The sequence below is a fragment of the Pagrus major genome, chromosome 3 (genome assembly GCF_040436345.1).
Source record: "Pagrus major chromosome 3, Pma_NU_1.0".
NCBI lineage: Eukaryota > Metazoa > Chordata > Actinopteri > Spariformes > Sparidae > Pagrus > Pagrus major.
Window position 1 is genome coordinate 5,025,625 of NC_133217.1, and position 14,654 is coordinate 5,040,278.

The window sequence follows — 14,654 nt, forward strand, 5'->3', positions numbered from 1 at the left end:
CTTTATTACACACACACACACACACACACACACACACACACACAGGCTGTATTACCTCACACTGCTCTGAGGTCAGCTCTGCAGTCACATACCCTCTGTTTTACCCCTGTCCTCCACCCCCTCCAACCCCCAAAACCCTCCCATTAACATTACTGAAGATGGATGCGTCTTCATAGCTGAGATTGATTGCGGATATAGAGTTATGGTGCCATTTATGTGTGTGCGTGTGTGTGCGTGTGTGTGTGTGTAAGTGTTAGATGGAGGGCACTTTGGGAGGCGGCGTTGGGAGCTGAAATGTGAGGGAGGCAGGCTTTTCTCTCGTTTCCAGAACCTTCCAGCCGTTAGTTGTCTGTCCGCGGTCTGATATTGTGCTCTGTTGAAGGATTGCTTCCTCTCTTCCTGCCTCTCTCTCTGACTGTGAAGCTGTTCATAGCCATTGTACACTCACCCACACACACACACACACACACACACACACACACACACACACACACACACACACACACAGGCGTACATAGTCGCACACAGACGCAATTAGGCTGAGATGGCTACTGATACTAGTCCACTTTGAGAACCCAGTACATAATTTACTGACTTTCTCCAGGGACCCTTTTTCAGCCCCTAATCCCTCCTCCCTCCTATCATTTCTTCCTTTGTCACTTTATTGCCATGGTCATCAGGAAAGGGAGAAAAAAAACTCCACACAAGCAGGCATACACACTCCAGATCGCTGTGTGGTTCAAGCTTATGCTTTTGTTATATTTTTTTGTTACGCCCCTATGCTATTCATCACGCTTTAAATCCTAAACCAGTGTTGAAATGAAACAGTAGAACTTTGTTTAAAGGAGTGCCAGACTTCAGCACTAACTCATCACTTGAGCGGGCAGGGTAAAAAAGAAAATGTGGCGATGCATAAAGGATAACGGTTTTGATGGTGCACAATTGCTGGAATTTCCCTGGTGACACATGCAGTTAAAAGCACTAAAATGTTTGGGGACATTTGGTCGTCCTCAGCAGCCTCCTGCCCGGAGGGTTTGCGGTTCTAATTAATTTCCCTGAAGTGACTTTATGGTTTTTAAAGTACTGATTTCTTTGTCTGTCTTTGTTTATGTTGGGAAAGGGATGTGAGTCAGGTCTCTGAGGTGCTGTTCTTACAAAGTCCCCTGCATTCTTGTGTTCAGACATGTGTTGCATGTCTGCTGCTCGGTTTGTTTTTGAACGTCTTGCCGAGAAGCAGATAAGGGTGGAGAGGAGCTGATGAAATATTTCTTGATATATAAAGACAAAATGACGTGTGTGTGTGTGTGTGTGTGTGTGTGTGTGTGTGTGTGTGTGTGTGTGTGTGCGCCACCCCACAGTCTTAAAACAGTTTAATAGTTCTAAGGCTTTTTAAACGATAAACTGAGCAGCTTAATCAGTTACTCACTACTCACTAGATTTGAGAGGGCCAAATGAATCGGCACACATTTTAATTCATGTCAAGTTCCACTTGGCAAACTTTTACATGTGAATTAGTGCCATAGCCGCCTTTACAGAGCTGACCTTTGAGAGAAGGGGTCGACCGATAATTAGAAATCAAGGAGCCGATTTTCATTTGCAGTAAAAATTAAAAACTTGAGGTCAGAATTTATTCATTTACTCAAGTACAGTTCTTAGGTACATTTTTGGAAACTATTTCCTTTTTCTGCTACTTTATACTTCCTCTCCACTACATTTATTTGATACATTTAGTTAGTAGTTACTTTATAGACTCATAATATTTTATTATTTATAGGCCATTAATTGTGATGTGTTACCAATCAGATAGTGTTGTGGGTGGGACATTGTGTGAGAGCACATTTTTAAAATAGTTTATCGGCAGTCTTACGGTAAAATCACAGATACCAATAATCGAAAAAATGCTGAATATCGGCTCCAATAATCGGCCAAGTCAAAACTTGGACTGGGCGTGTTTTTAATTGCCTGAACTTATTTTCCCATTCGCAACTGAGCAAGCTTGCTAGCACATATAGCTTTCCCCCCTCATTATTAAAACTTTTTTTTTAGTACAATTATGTAAAATCTTTAGTTAGAAAGTAGAAGGAAGTCTTGAGAGTTATTGTTACTGGGTAGCTAGCATGTTCCAGGCTGGCTAACTTGTGAGCAATTAGCAGTTGTCACCAACTGACGCTGCCAAGCTACAAGATGCAAATATTTTACAAAGACACATGGGTGAATCTCACTGTGCCATTTTCTGGTTCGAGTTTCCTTCCCACAGAGAGTAAAGTGTGTATGTATTTTTTTTCTCTCCCTCTTGTCTCTCCTTTTCCTTCTCCATGTTTTGTTCCTCAGCAGTGTACAAAGTGGATGGCCTCTGTGAATTGAGGGGAGGTCTGACAGCGTGGAGAAGGTTGATTGATGGCTTATTGTGCAGCCGGACTCGGCTAGACCGAACTGGTTAGGTTGTGACCCTGTTTTAGCCCTGTGCCCTCTAATTTTCTTCCTTTTTTTATTTTTGCCCTCGTTTTCACTCCCTCTCTCCGTATCTACCTCCGTTACGCTTGCACACACTCACTCAGACACACACAGTGCGTAAATATACATGTATGTTCAGACTATTAACACACTTCCTCTTTGTGCTGCTTCTCCTCCACCCGTCCCCCCACCCTTCGCCTCCTTTGCTGCACTAAACTCATCATTGTTGCCATCATTCATTCTCCGCTGTTTCCTTTCTTCCTTCCCCTGCCCACTTTGTTTTCTTTGTCACTGCTCCTTCAGGACAGGTTTTGTCCCATGAGTCAGTTCATCAGGTTTCATTTTACAGCCTCTATTCATTCAGTCTGAAACACTGGCCACTCTCAAGAAACTCTCCAACAAAACGACCCTAATAGACAAATCCAAGGCCACTTTTGATTTTGCTGAATTTAGGGCTCAGCACGCAGCTCTTGCCAGCTGGAGAATCTACTCACGACTACAATTCAACAGATTCATGAGAGACGAAGTTAGCCTAAACACGCTGAGGCGCACTTGTTTAAACTGTGGTTCAGCCTGTTTTTGCCTACAATGATTTTCTGCTTCTATTCTCCACACAACCATAGTGATTTATGGTAATTATCCATCTTTGGGGTCATCCATCAACTGGTTGTTGCTAGGCGATGGGAGCAGATGTTGTTTAGTCGGAGGAAGCTCCACTGTCAGGGGCAATGCAGGTGAATTCAGAAGACGGCATCTATGAAGAAAGGATGAAACCTTGTTGTTTAGTTAGCTTGTTAGCTCTTAGATTCATTCTTATGATAAAAACAGAACCCCCACCTGTCATGTAATTGTTACCCTTGTTTGAAAAACTACTTAAATAACTTGCATTTGAAATACTTAAAGATCCAAGCATAATAGTATAAAACTATAACAATATATGAAATCTGAATATTAGTAACTTTAAACTCTAATGCAAACACTGCATAACAACCATCTTATGGATGATTAAGAAACTGACAATATTTGCTCTAAAAGAATCTGTTTAACAAATGACATCTGTCTGATGCAGCCTACATTGAATCAGTGCTTGGCATTGGTTGAGTAAATCTCACTCACATCATCTTTAATTAGCATTAGTAATGCTTTATCTGTACTTTGCCTGAAAACAAACCAGATGGTTTGAAATGTCTGTGCAGCACCAGAGCGGTGTTCGATCGTAGGGTGTGGGGGGTTTTGGCAGGAGAGTCGAGCAGAAAAAGGCTGGAATCCGCGGTGCCGATGATCTAATGGCTGTTGTTTCATCTCAGAACAAGCAGGCACTGACAGTTCATGGAAAAGGTGATTTATAGACCACAGTCATTGTCATGGCGTGTCAAAACGGGCTCACGGGAGAACTGAACAAACGGGAAGAAATTGAAAGAAAGAAAGAAAGAGAGAGAGAGAAAAGGAACAAGAAGAAACCTGCTAAGCAAATCAAGAAAGAACTGGAGATTATTTTCTTTAGAAAAAAACAATAGCTGCAGTTCTCCAGATTTGCTTCTTTCTGTCTTACATCTCTGATCTATTCGGTGAGCTGCTATCATTTGGTCTCTCTGAATCACACGTACTGTACTCACAGTGGCCTAATGAAGCTGAGCCAGAGGTAAAATGCACTGCCTATGTGACCCATTTAAAAAGGCTATTAGCATAATATGAGTTCAAGTAATTGCAAATTACTCGGAACATATGGGAAAGCCCTCAGGGCTGTCAAAAAGTTTAGGAAAAGGTAATTTAACTTAATTTATCTTCCATAAAGAATCCAAAGCAGTGACACAAACTCTTTGCAGTAACAAAGAAAAAAATGTGAAATGTTGTCGAGCACACGTAGCAGCCAGCATGACGAGCAGACCACGCTGGCTGTTTTGTTTTCCCTAACCGGAAAGACTCGTGGAAGCTGAGAAGGTGGATTTGTACGACGCACGAGCTATTGGAAGCCCCGGAGCTATTGTGCCATATGGTGGACTATTCCATGTGGGTTAGTAGATGGTGGGGGGGGGGGCTGTTAGGTAAGCTTTTACATGTCTGGTCAGGCAAGATGCGGGTTAAATTATGGCTGATACATGGTATCTGTAGCAGCACTTATCTGTGTAGCTGCCTGCTGTGTTGGAAGGTGGCGGTGATACAAACACGCACTTGAATTTAACCCTGCTAGTCACTACAAAGACAAAAACCTTGATTCATCTGAATAGTTCAGCTGACAAGGGTCAATTTTTTTTGTAATTTTTTATTTTTATTCTAAAAATGACTTCTCTGATGGCAACTCTTCATGCAGGATTGGATACCACTTTATAATACAGTACGCTTCACAATTTACAGTGTAATTCTAGCTTCTATTTAAATGTAGGTACAGAGGAAGAAAACAAGATAATGGAGAAAAAGGGAAGTAACAAGCATTTTGGAGGAAAGGTGAAATAAATGATGCATATTATTTATATTTGTAAATACTGGGAAGGAGGCACTACTGGGAAACCTAACAGGGTAAAGCTTTATATTCAGGTCCTTGTAATAAACATTAATAAATAGATAATAGGGCCCTTATGTACGGGTTAGTGTGAATAATAGTATAAGCACATAAGCATATGTGCTTTTATAAGACACTTAACAGTACATAGACTGCTCAAGAACACTACTAAAAGCCTTATGAGTTTCTTTTAATTATTTTTAGTACCATTACAAACACATTTATTGAGTTTTTAAAGTTCACCCAAAAATGAAAATTCAGTCAATTTCTTCTCAACCCCATGCCGATGGAAAGTCAGGTGAAATTTTGTTCTCCACAAAACATTTCTGGGCAGCAAAACAGCGTTGCAGCATTACCCAAGACAACTTAAGTAGATGGGGACTTGTTTTAAAATGTAAAAATAAATAAGTAATCGAAATAACTTAAAATGTCTCCATACGTATGAAGCCATTTTAAGTTATTTTATCTGGCAAGTCACCAGAAGGCTCAAAATCCCAAATTGATGTCACTTACACCCTTTATTAAGCAGCAATCTTCACTGTAGCTGCTAACATAAAAGCTTCACGAGCAGCCCGTCATCACCCTGTCCCATAGGTCAAGGGTGTAAATAATGTGTTCAATTTAGGATCTCATTGCTTCCGGAGACTTGGAACAGCCAGACAAGTTGTATTTTTTTTTTCACAATTGTTTTATTATGCTTTTTTTTTAAATGTCTCCATTTACTTCAGTTGTTTAGGAGAATGCTGCAACACTGTTTTGCTGCGCAGCTCGAGAAATATTTTGTGGTTTCCATCGGCATGAGTAGATAATGACTGATTTTCATTTTTGGTTGAACCTCTGACTAACTTACCAATTTTCCCAAACTTTTGTTTTCCAATGCCATAAGTAAGTATAGTTTGTTTTATTTATTTATTCATTCGTCGTTACTTTCTCGAACCCCATAAGTACTTTATTAGTACCTGATTCATATAGCAATATTACTCTGTTAATCACAGGCTGTGTTATGAGGGTTACCCAGAACTGTATGAAAGGCTGTGTTGGTTTGGTCGTAGTCTTGAGGCTGAGAGGAGACTGTCTGACTCGCTGTGTGTCGTCCACAGACTAGTCCAAAGAGAGTGTCAGGTCCTATGAAACCACAGCCACAACTATTCCAGAGAGAAAAAAAGAGCAAGAATGAAGAGGACGGGGGAGAGCAGAGAGAGACAGAGATTGCCTGACATACTAAGCATTACCATAATTGGCTTTTCTACATGATAGGACAGAGGAAATAATAATGTCATTTTATTTACAGCCTTCTCTCTGCTGAAACACACACACACTCATGCACGTCGTACAGGTCAATGACACACACTGATCAGGCCTGTCCAAAGCCATCAGAGGTGAGTGGCAGGGAATAGAGGGGCCGGTGACAAAGCGAAACGGGAGAGAGAAATAAGACTGCCACGCCAGAGCTCCCATTTTGAAGGGCCGCTAAACGGTGTGAGGGAGCCTTCGGCGGCCGCCCCGCTCTGAAGGCAGCGCTCGGCCACGCAGGGTAAATCAGCAGGGTGAAAGCTGGCGGAATTGGACATTAGCACTGCAAATGAGAGCCAGGATTGCCCTCTTCTCCGAGACAACATGAATAAATGAAGAAGGTTTAGAGGGGAAAGTGTGTGTTTGGTGTGTGTGGGCTGAGAGGGGGAGAGGGGGGAGTTGTGTTGATTGTGCCAGTCCCATGTCATACTCAAGTTATCTCACCCTGTCTCCTGTTATCTCTTAGTGCTGGTCAGGATGTCTGACACCAGCCAAGGGTCGCTGGATTTGTCTGTACAATAAAAATATTTTGTAATATTTTGTGCTATTGGGCAGTCAGAGTCATACTCAATGAATGAATTAAAAATGAAATCAGGATTCTCTTAAACCAGCAGTGGAACAACTGTTTTGAACTTTTGGGCTAAGTTCAGGCTATGTTTTGTGTAAAATTTTAGATACTATTGCTGACTTTTCACCCTTTCGTTTCTTAGTTTGAAATCTGTACTGCTCACACACATCCAATTTAACTTGTTTTTGTAGGAGAAACAATGCGTATGCCATGCCTTCAGCCATTGTGACAGTCTCAGGCAGTTCAAAATAAATCAGGAAATCAATAAAGGACTGTATATTTGTCATTCATGTGAGGATATTCACAATTATCTTGATACGCAATTATCCTGATAATAAAAATTCACCGTGATTAACTTGTTTGGAGTGTCTTATTGCGATCGGCATTAAAATCTTTTCTAGTACCATCCCTAGTGGAAGATAATAAAGATATTGAAGAATAAAATAGCATAAAACAGTAACGACAAGTATTGAGGCTCCATATCGAGGCCTTGTCCAGGCATGTTTGCAGTATCGATGTGAGTTACATGTTTGTTTGTAGCCAGGGATCAGTTTTCTCAGCTGTTTGCTCAGCTCAGTCGCATTTTCACGTAAAGCACAAAAAGCAAGGTGTGTGTGGGGACCTCACACAGCGTGTGTGTGTGTGTGTAAGAGAGAGAGACAGAGAGAGAGCATGGGGGGATGTCCTACTGTGGTGTCACCTGTCTGCAGCAGGAAATCCTGGACTCTAGGCACAACAATAGTGACAGGCTCCTCTCCAAACGCAGATGGCTTCGCTTTTCCCCCCTGCCAGCCACATTGCATCCCTGCATGCACCTGACACACTGTGACACTTGACACACACACACACAAGTGATCAGCCACACCTATCTTACACACCTACAAACTGGCGCACATTGCAGAAATTTTGATGCGTTCTCCCTCCTGATATCTCGGACTTAGTTTGTTGGATGCTGTTTAACTTGGTTCCCTGTCATGTTCTGTGAGATAGGCACACACATATACACACACACAAGCCGATGCACACACACCTCTTGTTCGCTGGCCTAAACACATCTTTTCTCCTCTCTTTTCAAAACTTCCCCTCTTCTCCCTATCCTCCCTGACAGCACAAAGTGGGCTTACGTTTTTGACTGACAACCACAACAGACACCTCTCCCCCACTCCTCCCCCTCCACCCCCATTTTAATCCCCTCCCTATCCCTCTCTCCCTCCCTCTCCTCTTCCTCTTTTGTTCTGAGTGACGCTCGAAAGCCGCCGTGTCAGCATCTTTTCCATCTCTGATTGCCTTATTAGCCGGCGGTGGCACCCGCAGCTTTTCTGACACAGATGGTGAAGGAGGACGCTCGAGCAAGGGGGAGAAAAAAATGGCTGACTTGTGTTTGTTGTTGTTGCTTTCCCCTCCCACCTCTTCTCAGGCTTGTTTGCGTGGACACTGACACCTCGGGCTGACACTGACACACTCCTGACACTGACGCCTGTCAAGGCAACATACGGAGGATGGCAGGGAAAGACTAGAATTTAGTGTTAGTGTGCTTTCTGTGTATGAATGTGTGTGTGTGTGTGTGTGTGTGTGTGTGTGTGTGTGTGTGTGTGTGTGTGTGTGTGTGTGTGTTTGTACTGCTGTCAGGTTTCTCTCACTTTGTCAGCTAAGCTGCTTTGTCTTTAGCTACTCTGACCACATTGACTTTGAATAGGTTCAGTTTTGCATTTATTTCAATGCAGTGGGCTGCATCTTGATTGGAAGAACGTGACAGGTTGAAAGAAAGCAGCGCAGCTGCATTTGCAAAAGGTTAAAATCTACTAATTTAGTGACTAACTCAAGTGAATGATTTCAGCATAGCCTGCATATAATTAAGAGCTTACAGTAAAGAGCAAAACCAGCACAGGAATAGTTTCATAAGAAAGGTTGTACATCGAGCATGTTTTTCTCTCTCTCGCACACATACACCTTCATACACATGCAAGGCAGAGAGTTGCAGCTGTTGGACCTCCAGCTTTTCCCAGGCAGCAGTAACTGGCACCTCACAAACATCAGGTATTATGTCCATTCCGATTATGGGATAGAGAGCTACATGCTGTTTGAAGCTGACAGCACATCTGCCTCCTCACTGGAGACTGATTCTGGCACCTCAGACAAGCATCTTACGAGGAATGGATTGGGGGAGCTGCCTTAGCATATTTAACCCTCTATTTCTCCCTCTTCCTGCCTCTCTGTAATATTTCTGCTTCCAGGGTCATATGTAGACCTTTTCATTAGTCTGCTATTGTAGGAACTGATTCCTTTTCAATTCCTTAAATTATTTATCCTTATCATCTGGAGATTAAAGAGAATAATAATGCAGATTTTTTAATTTTCAAAACAAATGAAAACCTTAGAAAGTGGGCAGCCATTTTCCATTGATACTATAAATCTCTCTCTGTTCTTTTAAAATGGCACACTTGAAGCTGTGAGTACTCAGGGAGCATAGGCAGTAACAACACAGCTTGTCATGTCCACTGGCCGTTTCCTAGCATCACGCTGTGAGGACTTCCACAGCCGATGCCAAGTTGACTCCAGCCAACCATGGCTTGGCAAGGCTGATGCAACTGGCATCTTCCTCCACTATCTCTTACTTGTGAATCCATAGTATGTGTGGCATGTTGGATGAGTAGAGCAAATGATAGTCAGGAATAGATTTACAGCAGCAAAATAGTCAATGAAATACTCTGCAAAGTGTGCTCTGGCATTTCAATTTGCTGATAAAGAAAAATGTTTTATATTTGATGAATATACTGAAATGTTTGCGCATATGCAGTTAATTCATCTTTCTAATTCAGTTTCTCACTCAGTATATGTATGTGAAGGCAACATCAAAGAGAGTCTTCACCACAGCGATCAATGAGGCATATTTTCCTTTTTCCTGATATTTCTTTTCAGTTGTGAAGTGACAAAATGTCTTCAGTTCTACTGTAAAGCAGCAGATCTCACCACATGATTAATAAGTATCGTCTACTCTGAGAATTTGCTCTCTGTGTAATTTAAAATTTTGCTTGTTTTTTAGTTTTTAAACTAAGAAACATTTCTGTGGCTCATCTCTGCTCTCTACCCTTGCTGAGCTGTAGTGTTCAATAGCTTCATTAGGCAGTGCAGTGAAGAGGACTATCTGTCATTGTCAAGATATGGCTATTTGCCACTTTATTATCACAAACGTGTGTCCTCTGCTGGGACTATTGACAAAATCTCTTTAGGATTATTGCACATACTGCCTTCTTCGAGTAAGGGTGGTGGGTGCATAATTGGTTTCATACAAATATATATATATGAAAAGTATCTAATGTCACTTTCCCTCTTTTTTGTGTTCCAGCTTATGGACCTGAGGATGAATTCAAAGTGGATAAAAATGATGAAGAAGAACATCTGCAAGATGACGGCCTTTCCCTGGATGGTCAAGATGCAGACTATCTTTTCAATGACGACGAGGACGCAAGAGATCATTACAGCTGCCAAAACTCTCCACTCAGCAATGGCACTAACCCAGACGCTGGGTACGCCTCTCCACTCAGCACCACCAGTGATCAACTGGTGGATCTTAAAACCACGTCCTCCTCCAATGATCAGGACAAGGTAAAGGAGAAGCTAGGAGAGACCACAGAGTCCATCAATGGAGTCTCGTTACAGGACAGTCTGGCACAAATGAAAGCCGTCTATGCAAACCTGATCTCTGATGCCTCCTGGTCCAGCATTGCTCTGGATATGCTTAAAAGCAAACAAGGGAACAATTATGCAGCTAGCAATGGAAATGGGAGCAATCACAAAGGGAGCAATGGGTTCCTGAACAGTCACAGCCCAGTCAGCATCCATTTGAAGAGCAGATGTAGCACTAGTAATGCCTCAGCCACTACTAATAATACCACCAGCAGTACCACCACCAGAACAGTGTCAAGCAACAGCAACAGTGGCACCAGTGTAAGCTCTGGCAGCACAGGAGGATTAGCCTATGACTGGCACCAGGCAGCGTTGGCCAAAACCCTACAGCATACCCCATACCAACTTCTTCCTGAGCCAAGCCTTTTCAGCACCGTGCAGCTTTACAGGCAAAACAATAAGCTCTATGGCCCTGTGTTTACCGGTGCCAGCAAGTTCAGGTGCAAGGACTGTAGTGCAGCCTATGACACTTTGGTTGGCCTGACGGTGCATATGAACGAGACAGGCCACTACCGAGATGACAATAAAGATACCGAGGATGATCGAAGCAAGAAGTGGTCCAAGCCCCGTAAGCGTTCTCTGATGGAGATGGAGGGCAAAGAAGATGCCCAGAAAGTTCTTAAATGCATGTACTGCGGCCACTCTTTTGAATCCTTGCAAGACCTCAGTGTTCACATGATCAAAACAAAACACTATCAGAAAGTGCCTCTAAAAGAACCAATGCCAGCCCTCACCTCAAAGTTGGTACCCCCAACCAAAAAAAGAGCATTTCAAGACTTGATGTCCCCGAGCTCGCCAGAGTCGGTCTCATCTGGTATACTCCTGGGAGAGTCTCATAAAGACCAAAAAGTGGCCAATCCTTATGTCACTCCAAACAATCGATACGGTTACCAAAACGGTGCCAGTTACACTTGGCAGTTTGAGGCACGCAAGGCACAAATTCTCAAATGCATGGAATGTGGCAGTTCACATGACACCTTGCAACAATTGACAGCCCATATGATGGTCACAGGGCACTTTCTTAAAGTAACCAATTCAGCCTCTAAAAAGGGTAAGCAGTTGGTTTTTGATCCTGTTGTTGAGGAGAAAATTCAGTCAATTCCTCTGCCACCGACTACTACACGACTCCCAGCACCCAATGGGAAGTCACAGCCTGGCTCCCCAGTGCAACCCGCCAGTCCTGATGAGGAAAATGAAGAAATGAAGGAAGAAAAGCTAGAGGAAGAAAAAATAGAAGCTGGGGAACCAGAGAAAAAAATTAAAGAGGAGAAAGAGGACCCTCCTGAAAAAGCTGCTAAACAAAAGGCCAGGTCTTATCAATATCTAAGAGAAGAGGACTTGGAAGAGGCACCTAAAGGTGGTTTGGACATCCTAAAGTCTTTAGAGAATACAGTTTCAAGTGCAATCAGCAAGGCCCAAACTGGCACACCAACCTGGGGTGGATACCCCAGTATTCATGCTGCTTATCAGCTCCATGGATCCTTGAAGTCTACCTTGCCTTCATGTGCACAGGTTCAACCTTTGTTCAGCAGCAACAGTTTGAAGGTACTGTCCTCTGATTTAGGCACTCTGGTCCATTCACCAAATAGCCCCTCTCCACCTCCAAGTCACAAGAGCAATGTGCTGGCCATGGAGGAGCTGGTTGAGAAAGTGACAGGGAAAACTTCAATAAAGAATGAAAAAGAGGAAAAACCTGCAGAGAGTAAGTGCAGGTCTGCAAAGTCCCCATTGCCAAATCCTAAGGAGAAACGGGCTTCACCAAAACCAGAAAACCTCTCAAAGGCGGTGAAAAATACTGCAGTGGAAGCCAAGACTGATTCGCGAGGCAAAGAGGGAGAGCAATCAGAGAGCAAAGTAGAGTCACAGATAAAGAGTGAAGTTGATTCACCAAAAAGGCCTGTAAGCAATGGTTGCAATAACCTGAGCATCATCACAGATCACTCACCTGAACAACCACTTGTCAACCCCCTCAGTGCTTTGCAGTCTATCATGAACAACCACTTGGGAAAAGCTTCAAAGGTGACCACCCCATTCATAGACCCCTTTGCAATGCTTTATAAGATCAACAGCAACTCTGCCCAGATGAAGACAGCAGAGCCTGTGATTCCAGACAGCGGTGATGATGATCAGCCCATGGACTTGACTAAATCCAAAAACACCAATGGAAGTACACCTAAGGGTATTTCTACAGCAAACAGCAATGACAGCAGCAAACAGGTTTTCAAAAGTTTCTCACAGTCTTCATCTCCTCCTCTACGGGAGAATGCTTTGATGGATATTTCAGACATGGTTAAAAATCTGACTGGCCGTTTGACGCCAAAGTCTACGACCCCTTCTTCCATATCTGAAAAATCAGACATGGATGGCTGTACTTTTGAGGACAGCTTGGAGGAGCTGTCTCCCATCCAAAGACGGAAAGGCAGACAGTCGAACTGGAATCCCCAGCACCTCCTGATACTCCAGGCCCAGTTTGCCTCCAGTCTTAGGGAGACTCCTGATGGGAAGTTTGTGATTACTGACTTGGGACCCCAGGAACGGGTCCACATCTGTAAATTCACTGGTCTCTCCATGACTACTATCTCACATTGGCTGGCCAATGTAAAATACCAATTAAAGCGGACAGGGAGCACAAAATTCCTCAAAAATATTGACTCTGGCCAACCTCTGTTTTTGTGCAGTGACTGTGCTTCCCAGTTCAGGACTCCCTCCTCCTACATTCACCATTTGGAGTCCCACCTTGGGTTTACCCTGAAGGACCTCTCAAATCTTTCCATAGATTTAATAGAGCCTCAAGCAGTGAGCAGAATAGAGGACAAGACTTTCTCTGGACTTACAGAAGAAGACACTGGCTCAGTATATCAGTGCAAACTGTGTAATCGGACATTTGTGAGCAAACATGCAATCAAATTGCACCTTTGCAAAACACATGGAAAGTCACCAGAGGACCATCTTATCTTTGTGAAAGAGTTGGACAAGCAATGAAGTTGAAGCTGATAGCATGACAGATTACTGTTGCACTATTATTCTAAGCTACAATCTGTCATAACAGATAGTGCCACAACTGTATTAAGCATTGTTATGACACATATTGTAATGAAAACATGGTAGCTTTAATACCACATACTGTAATTATTCAGTTATCCATAAATGACAGGGCCTTGCATTGCAGAGGCTCAAAGCTACGTTGTAAAAGTTGAGTTTTTTGGTGACATAATTGTACCAAATTGGTGCAGCAGCCATGGCACTATGTAGTCACTGACTGATTGTTGCTTTCCTAATGCACTGCATCTTATCTGAGCCTTTGGGAAATGTCCATCTGTTGTTTTAAAACTGGACCATGCTCTTATTTTGATCACTGTTTTTGAATGATTTTTTTAAGATAAATATATTTCAACACAACTTGCATATTATTTATGGACAGTCTGTGCATGTTTCTATGTAAAACAGTGAGCATATTGTGTCTAATGAAATTTCAACCATGATGAGAAAACTAATCCCTGTTAAACAAATTGTGGATATAGATGTTTATATGAAGGTATATGGTTATAAAAGTAGCCATGTGAATGATGATGTTAAGATAATTTCAGCACTTTAAGGAAGTGTAAATTGATAAAAGAAGTGTAGGGTTAAAAATGACAACACATCACCCTTTTCAGTTTTTATTCCCTTGATCAAAATGGAAATTTAGGGGACTAACTATAATATTGTTTTGTATTTGCCATTAAATCACAAAAATTCTTACAAACTGTTATTTGTTTCTCTAGTAAAATATAAGTTCCTGGTTGTTTCAACATGTACAGTATTTGCGTTAGTAGGCTACCAATTTTATTATTGTGAAGCTGCAGTTGTAAAATTAATGAAGTTTAAAACTTATTGTATGAATAATCAGCAAGTATGTATACATGTATGTCAGCATATCTTGCTCTTTACAGTTCAACATTATTTGTACTGTGTGCATTTTTATAATGTTATTTTCTAGACAAATACGGGGGAAAATGTATAAAACTACAGAATATTGTCGGACCACAATGTCCTTTTTCAGTGAAGAGTAGGTCCTTTAATGCGGTTTACATAAAATGACAGAACTTTACTGGCATCTGCTCCGATGCATGGTACTGTACATAACATTGAAAAGAAATAAATTGTCACCCA

At 42.2% G+C, this 14,654-nt stretch overlaps 1 protein-coding gene across 1 annotated transcript in view; it reads left to right on the top strand.

Annotated features, from left to right (window-relative positions):
* Window positions 1–14,274, top strand: part of tshz1 (teashirt zinc finger homeobox 1) — a 30,259-nt gene extending 15,985 nt beyond the window's left edge. The window contains exon 3 of the mRNA XM_073462862.1: window positions 10,162–14,274. Within this exon, the coding sequence (XP_073318963.1) occupies window positions 10,162–13,484 (3,323 nt within the window). The 3' untranslated portion in view covers window positions 13,485–14,274. The remainder of the gene's footprint in view (window positions 1–10,161) is intronic.
* Window positions 14,275–14,654: the final 380 nt, after the last annotated feature.